Source organism: Pan troglodytes, chromosome 11 (genome assembly GCF_028858775.2).
Source record: "Pan troglodytes isolate AG18354 chromosome 11, NHGRI_mPanTro3-v2.0_pri, whole genome shotgun sequence".
NCBI classification, from domain to species: Eukaryota; Metazoa; Chordata; class Mammalia; order Primates; family Hominidae; genus Pan; species Pan troglodytes.
Genome location: NC_072409.2, coordinates 67,313,555 through 67,329,712, shown reverse-complemented (window position 1 = coordinate 67,329,712; position 16,158 = coordinate 67,313,555). Strand labels below are relative to the sequence as shown.

The 16,158-nt window shown below is 39.3% G+C and overlaps 1 protein-coding gene across 12 annotated transcripts in view; it reads left to right on the top strand.

Moving 5' to 3' along the window:
* The window catches only part of PRUNE2 (prune homolog 2 with BCH domain), a 293,772-nt gene that overhangs the window by 63,874 nt on the left and 213,740 nt on the right, over positions 1-16,158 (top strand). For all 12 annotated transcript variants that reach the window (XM_063787780.1, XM_001146885.5, XM_054658124.1 and 9 more), the window contains one exon: positions 15,794-15,946. In XM_063787780.1, coding sequence (XP_063643850.1) covers positions 15,794-15,946 — 153 coding nt within the window. The remainder of the gene's footprint in view (positions 1-15,793; positions 15,947-16,158) is intronic.

Here is a 16,158-nt window from a genome sequence, read left to right as displayed (position 1 = left end):
GTTGCCTGTTCATTCTGATGATAGTTTCTTTTGCTGTGCAGAAGCTCTTTAGTTTAATTAGATCCTATTTGTCAATTTTGGCTTTTGTTGCCATTGCTTTTGGTTTTTTAGTCATAAAGTCTTTGCCCCTGCCTATGTCCTGAATGATATTGCCTAGGTTTTCTTCTAGGGTTATTATGGTTTTAGGTCTTATGTTTAAGTCTTTAATCCATCTTGAGTTAATTTTTGTAAGGTGTAAGGAAAGGGTCCAGTTTCAGTTTTCTGCATATGGCTAGCCAGTTTTCCCAACACCATTTGTTAAATAGGGAATCCTTTCCCCATTGCTTGTTTTTGTCAGATTTGTCAAAAATCAGATGGTTGTAGATGTGTGGCATTATTTCTGAGGCCTCTGTTCTGTTCCATTGGTCTATATCTGTTTTGGTACCAGTACCAGGCTGTTTGGTTACTGTAGCCTTGTACTATAGTTTGAAGTCAGGTAGCGTGATACCTCCATTTTGTTCTTTTTGCTTAGGATTGTCTTGGCTATACGGGTTCTTTTTTGGTTCCATATGAAATTTAAAGTAGTTTTTTCAAATTCTGTGAAGAAAGTCAGTGGTAGCTTTCTTCTCAGATGGGGATTCAATAGGGATAGCAGATTCAATGGGGATAGAGCCAGCAGGCAGGAACGTTTAAGTCTGCTGAAGCTGCGCCCACAGCCGCCCCTTCCCCCAAGTGCTCTGTCCCAGGGAGATGGGAATTTTATCTATAAGCCCCTGACTGAGGCTGCTGCCTTTCTTTGAGAGATGCCCTGTGCAGAGAGGAGGAATCTAGAGAGGTAGTCTGGCTACAGCAGCTTTGCAGTGCTGTGGTGGGCTCTGCCCAGTCTGAACTTCCCTGCAGCTTTGTTTACACTGTGAGGGGAAAACCACCTACTCAAGCCTCAGTAACGGCAGACTCAAGCATCCCAGGCTGACTTCAGACTGCTGTGCTGGCAGCGAGAATTTCAAGCCAGTGGATCTTAGGTTGCTGGGCTCCATGGGGGTGGGATCCACAGAGCTAGACCACTTGGCTCCCTGGCTTCAGCCTCCTTTCCAGGGGAGTGAACAGTTCTGTCTCGCTGGCGTTCCAGGCGCCACTGGGGTATGAAAAAAAAAAACTCCTTTAGCTAGTTCAGTGTCTGCCCAAATGGCCACCCAGTTTTGCACTTGAAACCCAGGGCCTTGGTGGTGTAGGCATCCAAGGGAATCTCCTGGTCTGTGAGTTGCGAAGAATATTGCAAAAGCATAGTATTTGGGCTGGAATGCCCCGTTCCTCATGGCATGGTCCCTCACGGCTTCCCTTGGCTAGAGGAGGGAGTTCCCTGACCCCTTGTGCTTCCTGGGTGAGGCGACACGCCACCCTGCTTTGGCTCACCCTCCATGGCTGGGCTGACCAGTCCCAATGTCTAAGCAGTCCCGATGAGATGAGCCGGGTACCTCAGTTGGAAATGCAGACATCACCCCCCTTCTGCATTGATCTCGTTGGGAGCTGCAGACCGGAGCTGTTCCTATTCAATCATCTTGCCAGCCACCTACGGACAATCTTTTTTTTTTTTTTGAGAGGAAGTCTCGTGCTTGTTGCCCAGGCTGGAGTGCGATGGCGCAATCTTGGCTCACTGCAACCTCCGCCTCTTGGGTTCAAGCGATTCTCCTGCGTCAGCCTCTCGAGTAGCTGGGATTACAGGTGCCTGCCACAAAGCCCGGCTAATTTTTGTGTTTTTAGCAGAGACTGGGTTTCGCCCTGTTGGCCAGGCTGGTGTTGAACTCCTGACCTCAGGTGATCTGCCCGCCTCAGCCTCCCAAAGTGCTGGGATTATAGGCCTGAGCCACCACTCCCGGCCTAGAACAAATTTTTATGTATTCTTCTAGGTCTTGAAAGAATGCCGATATTTTATGCACATCTTTGCCATAAGAAATGTTAGAAAATGTCTGTTTCCAGATGTCATGAGACTAGATATTTATGGCTGAGACTTGAAAGAGTCTTTAAAAGCATCATAATTAGACCTCAGTGGACAATATATTAGTATAAACATTGTACCAAAAAAACTCTACATTTACTATGAGCTAAGTACTTCATCAATTTGATTGTACTTTGCTTTCCATCCCCATGGCCGTATCCTAGAATGCATCATGCTTGGCCATGCTAGTGTGCTGTAAATGGATTTCAGGTGGGCCAAGATATTGATTCCTTTGGTTCTTGGAGAAGGCCCTATGTATGGCTCTGAGCCCATTGTGCTCAAAAGTAAAAAAAGGTCACTTTCAATGTGTTCCTTGATATGCAAAAGGTTGGGCCTACTCTTCCTTCATCTTACTTGTTAGCTCCTTTTCCTCTGTTCAGTTGCTAAGTGTTGGGTGCCTAAAACTTGTCCTTTTTCTCTTTTTTGCTATCTTTAAGTGACTTTGTTTAGTTCCAAGACTTTAAATATTATACACAGGCTGATGACTGCCTGTATCTCCAACTGTGACCTCTTTTTAGAATTCCAGATTTATATCCAAGCCCACGTTACATCTTCACATGCTTGTCTAATTAGCACCACATCCTTAACACGGCTGCAGTAGAACTTTTTAGTTTCTTGTACCTCCAAACCTGCTTTTATTCCAATTTCTTCATTTCAGTAAACCACCCAATTGCTTAAGCCATCATCTAGGAGTTATACATGATTCTTTCCTTTGCCTTCTGCAAATCCATCAGCAGTCCTGCTGACCCTCCATCTAGAACATAACATGACTCCCTCTACATTTTCCATGATCACTGCTAGTGACTCAGTTCAAGCCTCCATTCTGCCTCTCTTTGACTACTGTCTTAGCTGCCTGACTGTTGCCCTATCTCCTCCATAAAACCTATTGCCATGAAGTCTTCAGAATGACCTTGTAAATTGTAAGTCAGGTCATTTCAACCTCTGGCTTCAAACCTGTCTCACTCAAAATCCAAGCATCCTACCTCTACCCCTAGAGACCACCACGTCATCTCTCCTCTGCCTATTCTCACATCCCTTGGTAAGATTTCCCCCTCTTCCCACTGTGTTGCAGACACGAGAGCCTTTCAGCTTTTCAAATATGCCAAACTCTTTCCACTCTTGATGATTTACATAAGCCGTTCCCTCCTTCTGGAATGTTTGTTTCATCTATAGTATCTCATCATCTCTCTTTCTACCTATCAGGAGCCTCCTCTTCCCTCTTGCTTCCTCACTCCAGGATGTAACTTCATGAGAAAAGAGACTTTCTGTGTTGTGTGCACTGCTTCACTGTTGTGTCTCTGGTACCTAGAACAGTACCTGGCACAGAGTAGGCCCTCGATAAACACTGTCATAAAAGGAATTTTGCAACATTGTTTATGTGCTCTCTATTTTTATGACTGTATTGATTCAGTTAATGCTATGATACTTTAATTTCCATCCCCTTCAGTCCATCCTTCTAACATTCTTAATGTGTAAAATTTGGACGTTGTTCCTTCTAGTTTTAAAAAAAACAAACAAACTCCTATTTTTAGCTTTAAGAAATCCTAGTGTTTTGCAAGCATTTCTTTTTATTTTCGCCATTTGGTTATATAAATAAATAAGTAAATAAATAAGTGTATTTTAGCCCTTTTGTGGAGTATAATACTTTGCACCAAAAAGAATGCAAAACATGTGTATAAAAGGACATGTAAACAGTTCAAGGAATTATCACAAAGCGAGCACCCTTTTAACAATTATCCAGGTAAAGAGAAAGACCTTTTGGTGCTCCTTCCCACCACTGCTCACTCCCTCCCTAACTAGCGTTAACTGGTATTCCCATTTTTGTGGTATACTCTTCTTTGCTTTTCTTTATAGTTTTAACATCACTGTGTGTACCCCATAGCAGTACAGATGGGTTCTGGCTGTATTTGTTTTTTTTTTTTTTTTTGAGACAGAGTTTCACCCTTGTTGCCCAGGCTGGAGTGCAATGGCGCAATCTCAGCTCACTGCAACCTCCGCCTTCTAGGTTCAAGCAATTCTCCTGCCTCAGCCTCCCAAGTAGCTGGGATTACAGGCATCTGCCACCATGCCCCACTAATTTTTGTGTTTTTAGTAGAGATGGGGTTTCGCCATATTGGTCAGGCTGGTCTTGAACTCCTGGCCTCAAGTGATCCACCTGCCTCGGCCCCCCAAAGTGTTGGGATTACAGACATGAGCCACCATGCCCAGCCTCTGCCTGCATTTGTATGATATATAAATGGCATCATACAGTATATATTACTCATTGTTTTTAGATCTCTACCTTTGTATTAAATGGAGAATCTACTTGTCTAGGTTTATCTATCTATCTATTTTATTATGTTTGCCCTTCCTTCTTCCATAAAGTATTTGAGGAGGCTTACAAAAATGCATGCAGTATAATAAAAGAGAAAAAAAAAGGTCAAGATCAGGAAAAATAAAAACTAGTACAGAAAGGAATAGGATCAGATACAATTATAAATTTGGAGGAATAAAAATAGTATTTGGTGGCTGGGCACAGTGGCTCACACCTGTAATCCCAGCATTTTGGGAGGCCGAGGCGGCAGATCACGAGGTCAGGAGATCGAGACCATCCTGGCTAACACGGTGAAACCCCGTCTCTACTAAAAATACAAAAAATTAGCTGGGCGTGGTGGCGGGCGCCTGTAGTCCCAGCTACTCAGGAGGCTGAGGCAGGAGAATGGCGTGAACCCAGGAGGCAGAGCTTGCAGTGAGCCGAGATTGCGCCACTGCACTCCAGCCTGGGCGACAGAGCAAGACTCCATCTCAAAAAAAAAAAAAAAAAAAAAAATAGTATTTGGTTTGAAACTTTGGATACGAGCTTCCTGGAGCCAATGAAAAAATTAAAATATGATTAATTATAATCATTTTTACTGAAATAAACACATATACTAGTTTCTCATTTTAAAAAGATACAACTAAGTCTAAATTTTTTTTGTATCAGTCTTGAAAAGACACCTGATAATGCCATAGAAATACCCTTGCTCTATCCTTTTCCACATGCAGTGGGGGCATATACAGGAATTGTGCACAGCATGTCAGATACTTCCTGCTTCTCAATCAGTGTTTGGGGATTGCTTTAATAGCATTATTATTATTATTACTAGTATTATTATTATTATTATTATTTGAGACAGAGTCTCACTGTGTCGCCAGGCCGGAGTGCAATGGCACAATCTTGGCTCACTGCAATCTCTGCCTCCTGGGTTCAAGCAATTCTCCTGCCTCAGCCTCCCGAGTAGTTGGGACTGCAGGTGCCCGCCACCACGCCTGGCTAATTTTTGTATTTTTAGTAGAGATGGGGTTTCACCATGTTGGCCAGGATGGTCTCAATCTCTTCACCTTGTGATCCGCCCGCCTTGGCCTCCCAAAGTTCTGGGATTACAGCAGTGAGCCACTGTGCCCGGCCAATAACTTCATTTTTTAATCAGCTGTACCTTTAGTCTAGCAACCTCATTTTCTGCTCCAAATTTCTTTTCTATGCATGCTGATGTTTTTCTCTAAATCTAAAAAATACATATTTAAATTCAATCATATTTGAATCTTTTTAGTCTTATACACAGCTGTAGCTACATATCAATGTTTGCATTATGGTATATTATTTTATTCAAACATTGAGGTAGAACTTGATTATTACAGATGTTGTTAAAAAGATCATTTGTATACTAATTAGAGGTATGTGTCATGTTGCCAGCATAGAAATAACGTGCTTGTGTTTTTCTAATAACGTCCCCCGTCACTCTGCTTTGGGCCCTAGCAGGACAGTCATGGATAAATGTCAACAGGTGACTCATCTATGACCAAAATGTGTTCAGGCTTTGTGGGGGATTTAACAAAATAGAAATAATTTGCACTTTTCAAAATTAATACTTCTTACAATAGCTAGGTCTTGCTGTTGCCTTTTAGTAGGATATACCCCCAAACTTAGAAATTTCAGGAAACAAATCATTAGTATCCACTTTCATTTGGAAAGGCACGTACTTATGTAGCATTACTTTCTAATTATTTGTGTAAGAAGGGAACGTGCTCATAAAGATGAGATCATAAATGGCCCTGAGTTTTGGAAAGAAAATCTTTTAGCTTCTCCCTTTCCTTGCCCACCTATTTTTGCTGAGGTTCTTCTTTGTTTCTTTGCTTTCTTTCTCTTCTCTCTTTTCTCCTTCTCCTGTTCTTGGGCTTCTCCCTCCCCCTATCTGATTCCAGGATTTTTTTGTGTTCATTTTCCAAGGCATGAATGTTCCATAAAGTCACATCATACAGTCATGGTGGCTAAAGTTGGTGCTTAGTTATGCCCTGGGTTTGTGCCAAAAGTGAACAGTTACAGACCCGCCAGAGTCCTCACCTGTATTCTTTTATTTCTCCAGAGATGTGTGCTGGAGGACTACTGCCAAATTTAAGATCCATTAAATTGCTGAATCATCACATTGGGGATTGTGTGCGTGCACATTTGTATTTGTGTGCGTGTGTGTTTCTGGGAACCAGCTGGCAATGAGGTTTCAGCCACTGATTACCAGGCATGCTTAGATCAAGACCACACTTTACCCAAATGGCCTTTCACTTTTATTTGTGTAAGGCCTTGACAGGAGCCACAAGACAAAGAGAGAAAGAAAAGCGACTGTTCTTAGCCTAGGACTAAGTGAAAAACTAATATCCCAGGTTTTTAAAATTTAAACAAACTCTCTCCTTCCTATTGGTAGTTTCATTTGACCTTTAATAAAGAATAGTTGCTTGCTATTTTAGTAGCCTGGATTAACAGATTCAAAAAGATCCTTTTAAGGAGGTCAAATAGGAAAGGAACAGAGCCAGATATTTTTTCTCTCTCTCTCTCTCTTGCCCAAAGAGTGAATCATCTCTCTCCTGAAATGGTTACAAAATCCAGAGGGAATTACATTGCCTGTTTTGCTTACGAAGACCGAGGGCTGTTTCACTTAGGAAGAAGATACTAGGGGTGGGGGAAGAAGTGATTGTTTCTGCTAGTTATACAACCAAAATGATTCCTCAACCTCAGAGTGTTCACTATTTCTTCTGTCACACAAAGATAATCTTTATTCTTAAATTCAGACATTTTAAAGTTATGAAAATAGTAGGCAGTTAATTGGCTTCTTTTTATACCTCTTCAGACAAAAACGTAAACTAAGTTGTATTTCTTTTTCCTCCTTCCATTTTCCCCCTCCCTCTTTCTCTCTGTTATTCATTCCTTACTTTTTTTCAATATGAAAAAAATCAATCCTATGTAAAAGAAAAAAAGATTTAAGACCCTTCTTTTCTGTTAAGAATTTGTCATGCAGAATACGCCTTTACTGTGTTGAATGTTTTCCCCAAACAATTTCTGACTTCATTAGATCATGTTTAATATTAATGCACTGCAATTGCTTTTGGCAAGAGGTCCTTCACTTCTCCATTCTTTTGAGCAAAGAATATTGTGTTTGCTTTCTTTTCTAATGGAATGAAGTGTTTGTTACTATTTCCTCATAATTGCTTTCTTTGTTGCTTGCTGTTCATCCCTCCTTCCCTCTACCCTGCCTATGAATAGCTAAGATACTTTGGGGTACGTCCTTATGGATTTCAGTATTTCTTTCATTCTGCAAAATTTGCTGTAAGTTAGGTCAGTGCTTGCTACAAAAATAGGTTTGAATTTGCTGAGAGGTGTCTCTGGCTGCTGTAAGTCATGATACAGAAAAATAAGTTTGTAATTAAATGGGTTTCTAATGTAAGGTAGAAAAATTTGCCAAAGATGAATTCCTGGGATAAAGTTGGGCTGTAGCTGTTCTTGTGCAGTCAAAATAGCTCAGAGTATCATGAGCATTTTTCTGAGTTAGTTTTCATACTTTTATCAGTATATTATCTCCTTTGGAATAGTCATATCAAACTTAACTATAAGCCAGTATCAGATGTCTGTTTTCACTAAATTATTCCATAGGTCTCTGTTTAATGTAGTATCTGTTAGGTTAATTTCTTAATACTGCCTTTCCATTTTATGTCTTTAAAAAATAAGATCCCCAAATCAAAGAAACTGGATTCTTGGTTTGACTGTAAGCCAGGGCACATTAAGTATTTAATATTTTGATTCTATTGCATTTCTAGATTTTGGATTTTTAATTATTTGTGATTATTTATGGAAATACAGGTAATTTTGTATTATTGACCTTAATGCAGCAAACTTGCTAAATTTACTGACTATCCTGAGTTCATTTGTAGATTCTTTGAGCTTTTTTTGCACACATAATTGTGTCATCTATGAGGAAAGACAGTGTTTATTCTTTATTTTCCTTTATTTATACTTTCTACTTCTTTTGCTTGCCTTATTGCACTCTGGTTAGGATTCACAGTGTGGTGTTGAGTAAGAATAAGAATAATAGGCATCTTGGGGCCGGGCGCAGTGGCTCACACCTGTAATCCCAGCACCTTGGGAGGCTGAGGTGGGTGGATCACCTGAGGTCAGGGGTTTGAGACCAGACTGGCCAACATGGTGAAACCCTGTCTCTCCTAAAAATACAAAAATTAGCCAGGTGTGGTGGCACATGCCTGTAATCCTAGCTACTCGGGAGGCCGAGGCAGGAGAATTGCTTGAACTTGGGAGGTGGAAGTTGCAGTGAGCCAAGATTGCAGCCACTGCACTCCGGCCTGGGCGACCAAGCAAGACTCCATCTTAAAAAAAAAAAAAAACAAAAAAACCCGGCATCTTGGTCTCATTCCTTACTTGAAGTGGAAGTCTTTCAGTATTCCACAATTAACTGTGACGTCTGCTTTCTGTATTTTTTATTTATTTTTTATTTATTTATTTTTTTTTATGGAGTCTTGCTCTGTCGCCCAGGCTGGAGTGCAGCGGCGCAATCTCGGCTCACTGCAAGCTCCGCCTCCCGGGTTCACCCCATTCTCCTGCCTCAGCCTCCCAAGTAGCTGGGACTAGAGGCGCCTGCCACCAGGTCCGGCTAATTTTTTGTATTTTTAGTAGAGACGGGGTTTCACCGTGTTAGCCAGGATGGTCTCGATCTCCTGACCTTGTGATCCGCCCACCTCGGCCTCCCAAAGTGCGGGGATTACAGGCATGAGCCACCGCGCCCGGCCAGTATTTGGTTTTTATAAATGCCATTCATCAAATAAGGAAGTTGTCTTCTATTTCTACTTGACTAAGATTTCACATAGTGATTAACTTTGGGATTTTCTGAAGTAGTTTTACTACTTGATATCTGTCTATCTAGGTGATCATAGGATTTTTCCTCTTTATTAATATGATCAATTATAACTGATTGCTTTTTGAATGTTAATTTGTACTTTGATTCTTGGGGGAGCCCTACTTGGTGGCTATGCAATATCCTATTATAAATTGTTGAATTTGAGTTGGGACTAGTTTTAAAAACTAGTATTAGTTTAATTGGTATTAAGGTTTTGCTAGATTCATAAAAGTCATAAAACGAAGATATAATTCCATTGTCTTTAGACTTTTGGGAAATCTCTCATTTTCTATTCTTTGTAATAATTTGTGTAAAATTAACATTTCTTAAATATTTGGAATTATGGACTTAACTATGGATTCATTTTTAAATAGATACAAAACTATTCCAGTTTTTTATTTCTTTTTCTGACAATTTTGGCAAGTTGAATTTTCCTAGTGGTGTCCATGTCTTCTAAAATTTAAAACTTATTGAAACCAAGTTGTTAGTATCTTTTAATGTCAGTAGAATCTAGTTATGTCATGATTTCATTATTAATATTGGTAAACTATGTCTTCTTTCTCGCCTGTCTCTTTTTTTCTTGAATTGTTTTCAAAACTCCTTATATTAGTTTTTTCCAGAAATCAAAGTTTTGTTTTATTGATTTCTTCCATATGTGTTTGTTTCCTTCATCTTTAACTTTTGGCCTTGTGTTTATTATATTTGTCCTTCTACCTTTTTTTTAGGTGAATTTAATGTGTATGTATTTTTTTTAACACTTATGCTTTTAAGGGTATAAAATTTCCTTAGAGCACAACTTGAGTTGAATCTCACAATTTAAAGTGTCATATTTTCATTCTCATTTAGTTAAAAGTATTATATATTCTGATTTACATTGTGATTTCTTCTTTTACCATGAGTTATATAGAAGTGCATTGTTTTTACTTTGTTATTGTTTTTAGACTATTTTTCAAGTAGCCACAGACTATAACTCTATAGTGGCCACCTTTTGAAATTTATTAGAACTTAAACTCTGCTTCAACAGATGGTCAATTTTGGTAAATGTTTCATTTGCACTAGAAAAGAAAGTATAGTCCACCACTGTTGGTAACAATTTAATATATGTTAATTAGGTCAAGTTTGTTACTCATGGTGGTCAACTGTTCTATATTTTTGCATACTTTTTCCTGCTGGTTCTTAGAGTTGCTGCGAGAGATGTGTTAAAATTTTCCACTGTGACTGTGTATTTATCTCATTTTTCATCTAGTCTTTTCAGTTTTTGCTTTATATATTTAGAAGCTATGCTATTAGTGCATACAAATTTAGAATTGATGTATCTTCCAGAGGATTGACCTCTTATTAATATAGAAATATTTATCTTAATCTCATGTAATTCTTCTTGTTTTGTAGTCCGTTTTATTTGATATTAGCATATTACACCAACTTTCTTGTGATTGGTGTTCGCATGTTTATATTTTTCTATCCTTTTACCTTCAACCTTCCGATGATTATATTTAAGGTGTGCTCTGGTAAGCAGTATATTGTCATTTTGGTTTCTAAAATTCAGTTTGATGATATTTATCTTTGAATCGAAGTGCTTTGTCTCTGTGTTTAATGTAATTGCTGTTACATCTGGTTTAAATTTATTATTTTGCTGTTTGTTTCCTACTTGTCACACATTTTCTTCTTTTCCTCTCATTTCTTTACTGCTATATACTAAATAAGTGTTTTTGATATTCTTTTAGTGGTTATGATAGCAATTACAACATACAGTTAAAATATCATATAAATTGATAATTTTATCATTTCCTTGACAAAGAACCTAAAACACCTTCTCCTACTTAGCCTCTCCTCAGTTTGTTACTATTAAAATGTATTTTAATTATCCATATATAATATTTTAAACTGTTTAAAATATTACTATAATTCTAAACTCTTTAAAATATTACTATAATTGTTTTATATAGTGAATGTTGAATTTATTCTTACCCACATATTTACATTGTCCAATGTTTTTCTTTTCTTTCTGCATTTCTTTGCTTCCTTATGAGATAATTTTTTTCTGCCTTTACTGTTTCTTTTGGTGTAGATCTTGTGATACATACTTTCAGCTTTTTTTCATTTTTTTCTGAAATGCCTTTATTTTGCCTTCTTTTAGAATTTGTTGGCTGGGCGCGGTGGCTCAAGCCTGTAATCCCAGCACTTTGGGAGGCTGAGGTGGGCGGATCACAAGGTCAGGAGATCGAGACCATCCTGGCTAACATGGTGAAACCCCATCTCTACTAAAAATACAAAAAATTAGCTGGGCTTGGTGGCGGGCGCCTGTAGTCCCACCTACTTGGGAGGCTGAGGCAGGAGAATGGCGTGAACCTGGGAGGTGGAGCTTGCAGTGGGCCAAGATCACGCAACTGCACTCCAGCCTGGGCAACAGAGCGGGACTCCGTCTCAAAAAAAAAAAAAAAATTTTTTTTTCACTCAGTATGGAATTCTAGATGGGCAATTATTTTATATTAGCCCTTTGAAGATATAATTCCATTGTCTTTAGACTTTCATCATTTTAGTGGAGAAGTCAGTCATACTTTTAATGCCCTTTTTACTCTGATTGGTATAATTTTTTTTTTCTCTCCGTAATTTTTTTTAGCAGTTTTACTGTCAGGCACCTGGAGGTGTTTGTCTTCATCTTTATCCTGATTTGGGCTCATAGTTTTTCTTTTTCTTTTTCTTTTTTTTCTATTTTTGTTTTTGAGACTGAGTCTCGCTCTATCGCTCAGGCTGGAGTGCAGTGGCATGATCTCAGCTCACTGCAACTTCTGCCTCCCAGGTTCAAGTGATTCTTGTGTGTCAGCCTCCAGAGTAGCTGGGACTGCAGGCACCCACCATCATGCCTGGCTAGTTTTTGTATTTTTAGTAGAGATGGAGTTTCACCATGTTGGCCAGGCTGGTCTCAAACTCCTGACGTCAAATGATCCACCCACCTCCACCTCCAAAGTGCTGGGATTACAGGTGTGAGCCACCGTGCCCAACCCACAGTTTTTCTTTAACGTTTGAATAATGTCTTTCATTAATTTTGAAAAATTAGTATACCAATTGCCTTTTCAAATATTGCTTCAGCTCCATTCTCTCCTTTCCAAGGGGAACTACTGCCTGTCTGTTAGACTTTGCTCCATTTCTCCATCTCTCTTAAGCTCATCTCTGTATTTTTCATCGCTTTTTCTCTCCATGCTTCAGTATGGTTGTTTTCTTCTGACCTATTTTCTAATTCACTAATCTTTTCCCCCATGCATCTAATCTGCTGTAAAAACATTTGAGTTCTAAATTAAGTTATTAAATTGACAGTTTCAAAATTTCATTTGATTATTTTACTTACAGATTCTAATTCTCTATTGTAATTCTTCAGCTATTTTTAAAATCCCCTCTGATTCTGTTTCTATTCTTTTCCTCTTGAGTTTATTCTTCTAGAGTTTCCAGTCATTTCTTCTATTTCCTTTATGATTGGTAATTTGTTATGGATGGCTGAATAGTGTATATGAAAAATGTAGAGATGATGAGACTTAAGATGACAAAATTCTTTTGCTCTCAAGAGGATTTACTTTTGAACCCCAAAGGCAGTTTGAAGAGTGGCAGATTAAAAACAAAACAAAACAAAACTATTCTCTGCTTAAGCCAATTCAAATCAGGATTTTGGTCCTCAGGAAGACTGATCAATTTTTGCTTCACCCTTCTCCCTGGGCAGGGGTTGGTATAGGTCCAGGTAGTAAATATTTTAGGGTTTGTGTGTCTGCAATCTCTGTTGAAACTACTCAACTCTGTCAATATAGTACAAAAGCATCTATAAACAATATGCGAATTAATGAACATGGCTGTGTTCCAATAAAACTTCATTTATAGAAACAGACAATTAGCCAGATTTTATCTCCAGACTGTAGTTTTCCAACCCTTGTCCTAGGATATAACTCTCTAGGGGTCCTGTTTCAAAACCGGGTTACTTAACTAATACTGCTTTTCTGTAGAGGGCCCTAAACTTTAGTTTTTGTCTCCATAGGCTGTTAAACTTCTGTTAGATTTGCTAATTTTTTCAGCCTATTGGCTTATTTTATCACTTATGAATTAGCAAATATCCTAAGAGGAAAAGCAACACCAAATGTTGGGCTCACTTCTCTGCACTTACCCTCTCTCCAGGACCTTAGCTTCCAAGACAGTTACTTGGGTAACTCTGTGATACTTTCACAGATTTTTAAAAACTTGATCTAGCTTTTATCCTTGTTCTTAGTACAAGCAGTCTATCAGAGCGAGAGGTAGATGAAGATCTTTTCTGAAATTCATATTTACCATTGCCTTAATAAAGAGGGGAATTTTTTTTTTTTTTGGAGACAGAGTGAGACTCTGTCTCCTAGGCTGGAGTGAAGTGGCGTGATCTTAGCTCACTGCAACCTCCGCCTCCCAGATTCAAGCAATTCTCCCGCCTCAGCCTCCCGAGTAGCTGGGATTACAGGTGCCCGCCACCGCTCCTGGCTAATTTTTTGTATTTTTAGTAGAGACGGGGTTTTGTCATGTTGGGCAGGCTGGTTTTAAACTCCTGACCTCAGGTGGTCCACCAGCCTCGGCCTCCCAAAGTGCTGGGATTACAGGCATGAGCCACTGCGCCCGGCTGGAAAAATAATCTTTATAGTATGAGTTTTATGTCAGAGATTGACAGACCACAGGGTATACACAAAATCCAGCTGGCTGCCCTCCACCTTCAAATGACTGTTGAAATGGAATCTGTTTAGTTCTGTGTGCTGACTGTTCTTTCCTTTTTTCTTATCCAAAACAGCCTCCTTACTGATTCTCCCCATATTCCTTATCTAAATTTTTCTCTGCACGATAGCCAGAGTGATTCTTATAAAACATAAATGTGAGCATGTTACTTTCCCTACTTAAAACTCTTGAAAGATTCCTCATCCCTCTTAAAATATAAAAGACAAACTTTAAGGCGGCTTGTAAGGCCCTTCATGGTCCCGCGTCTTCTATCTCTCCAACCTAATTTTTCAACATTTCCCTTGCTAAAATCATACCATCTACCTCTAATTAATTGCTTTCTGTTACTTGAACTGGCCCAATTCCCTCCTACCTCAGTGCCTTTGAACAGCCTCTTTCTGGATCATGACCTCCCTGTTGCCTTTGCCTTAAGTCCCTAGTTATCCTTCAAGCTCAGCTTCGGTTAACTTTCTCTAGGAAGACTCCTCTGAACCCTAGATTTTGGCCTAGATTCAGAGTACTATGTATTTCACCCATAATATTTCTTATTCTCTGCTATTGAAAATGTCTGTGCTTACTTATTTGTAACCTCTAATCTCCCGTGAGCTTCAAGAGGCAAGGTTATCTCTAGCCTAATCTTGAATCGTTAGCATCGAGCCCTGCCTGGCCCATAAAAGGCACTCAGTAATTGTTTGTGAGGGAATGAATGGATGAAATGCTTTAAATATATTTAGCAATATTTACTTTTCTTTATGATGTTTACATTCATTTGATGCTTAGTATAACACTGTGAGCTGGGAAAGCAGTATTATCCCTGTTTTAAAAATGGGAAACTGGAAACGGAGGCCAGACGACTTGCTTGGGACTTTCCAGCATGTTTGGTGGTAAATGTAGACCTCATCTCTAGGTTCTGTAGGTCTCAGGCCATGTGTTTGGATTGGGTACCATAGTTTTCCCTCACTGGATACTTTATTTCCCCTTTTACCTTCTTTCCTCTTTTATTTATTTTCCATTTTCCCTCCCCCATGACTGGCGTTAAGGCTACACTGAAACAGAGACGGTAGTACTTTGATTAGTCAACAGATTTGGGGATTTTTAGAGAGCTTAATCATTTGTCATTAAGCGAAACTTCTCTCTCCCATGGTGACTCTGTGTTAATCTGGGCTTGGAATGCAGGGAAGAGTAAGAGTATGTATGGGGTGCTAACTCCTCCCTTTCAAGATGAGATTATCCACAGAAGTCACAGGAGTTTGTGCAAGGTCCTTCACACTGGAAAATTACTTTGTAATTTAAACCTGTGATTTAGACCCAGCTTGTGAGTCCTTATAATTAGATAATTGTAAATGACTTTAAAACTGTGTATGATGCTTGGGAGATCAGAAATGGACGTCAGGTTAGCCACCTTGTCAGATTCCTCAGCTGTTGACCGTGGGATTATACATTCATTTAGTGTGAAAAGGAAGAAGTTTGTATGTAAAATTAATAATATAATGAGTGGAAACAGTATTCTCTCTGGTCCTTTAAAGAAATAAGGCTGATTAGACTTTTAAATAGTTTACCACTAACTTCCTTTTTGAAATCATTTAAGACCAATGCATATCTTTTTGTGTGTTTGTGTGGGGTTGGGGGAATCTACACATTTTTTTCCTTTATCTGTGAATTCTGTACCATAGAGTATGCTAGGGTCAGTTAAGCTGTAGAGAGCAGTACTTGGAGAATAATGAAGCTGGATGATGGTTCAATTGTTTTCTAAAAATTGGCTCTTGAATGTTACGTGTGGAGGACTCTGGTCCAGGTGAGAGACAGAAATGGAAAGCTTAGATTGAGAGGCTAGGAAACACTGATTTTCTTGGCCTCTGTTCTGGCTTGGCTGGAAAGCTTTAAGAGCATTTTTATTCATACCTTTCAGGTAGCATTCTTTTCAAGTGGATGACCATGGAATCAGAGAAGATCTCAGAGAAGCAGGAGGAAATTCTTTCTATCCTGGAAGAAAAATTTCCTAACTTGCCTCCAAGAGAGGACATCATCAACGTCCTACAGGAGACCCAGTTCAGTGCTCAGGGTGAGTGACTCTGTCCCCAGCTCTCTTGTCCCTCCAGAGTAGGGATGGTTTGTGGCATGGAGCGTCATCAGACCTGAGAAGGTATATTTGTTTCTTTGTTTGTTTTTTATACAGAGTCTCACTCTATCCCCCAGGCTGGAGTGCAGTAACATGATCTCAGCTCACTGCAACCTCGACCTCCCGGGTTCAGGTGATTCTCATGCCTGTCTCCC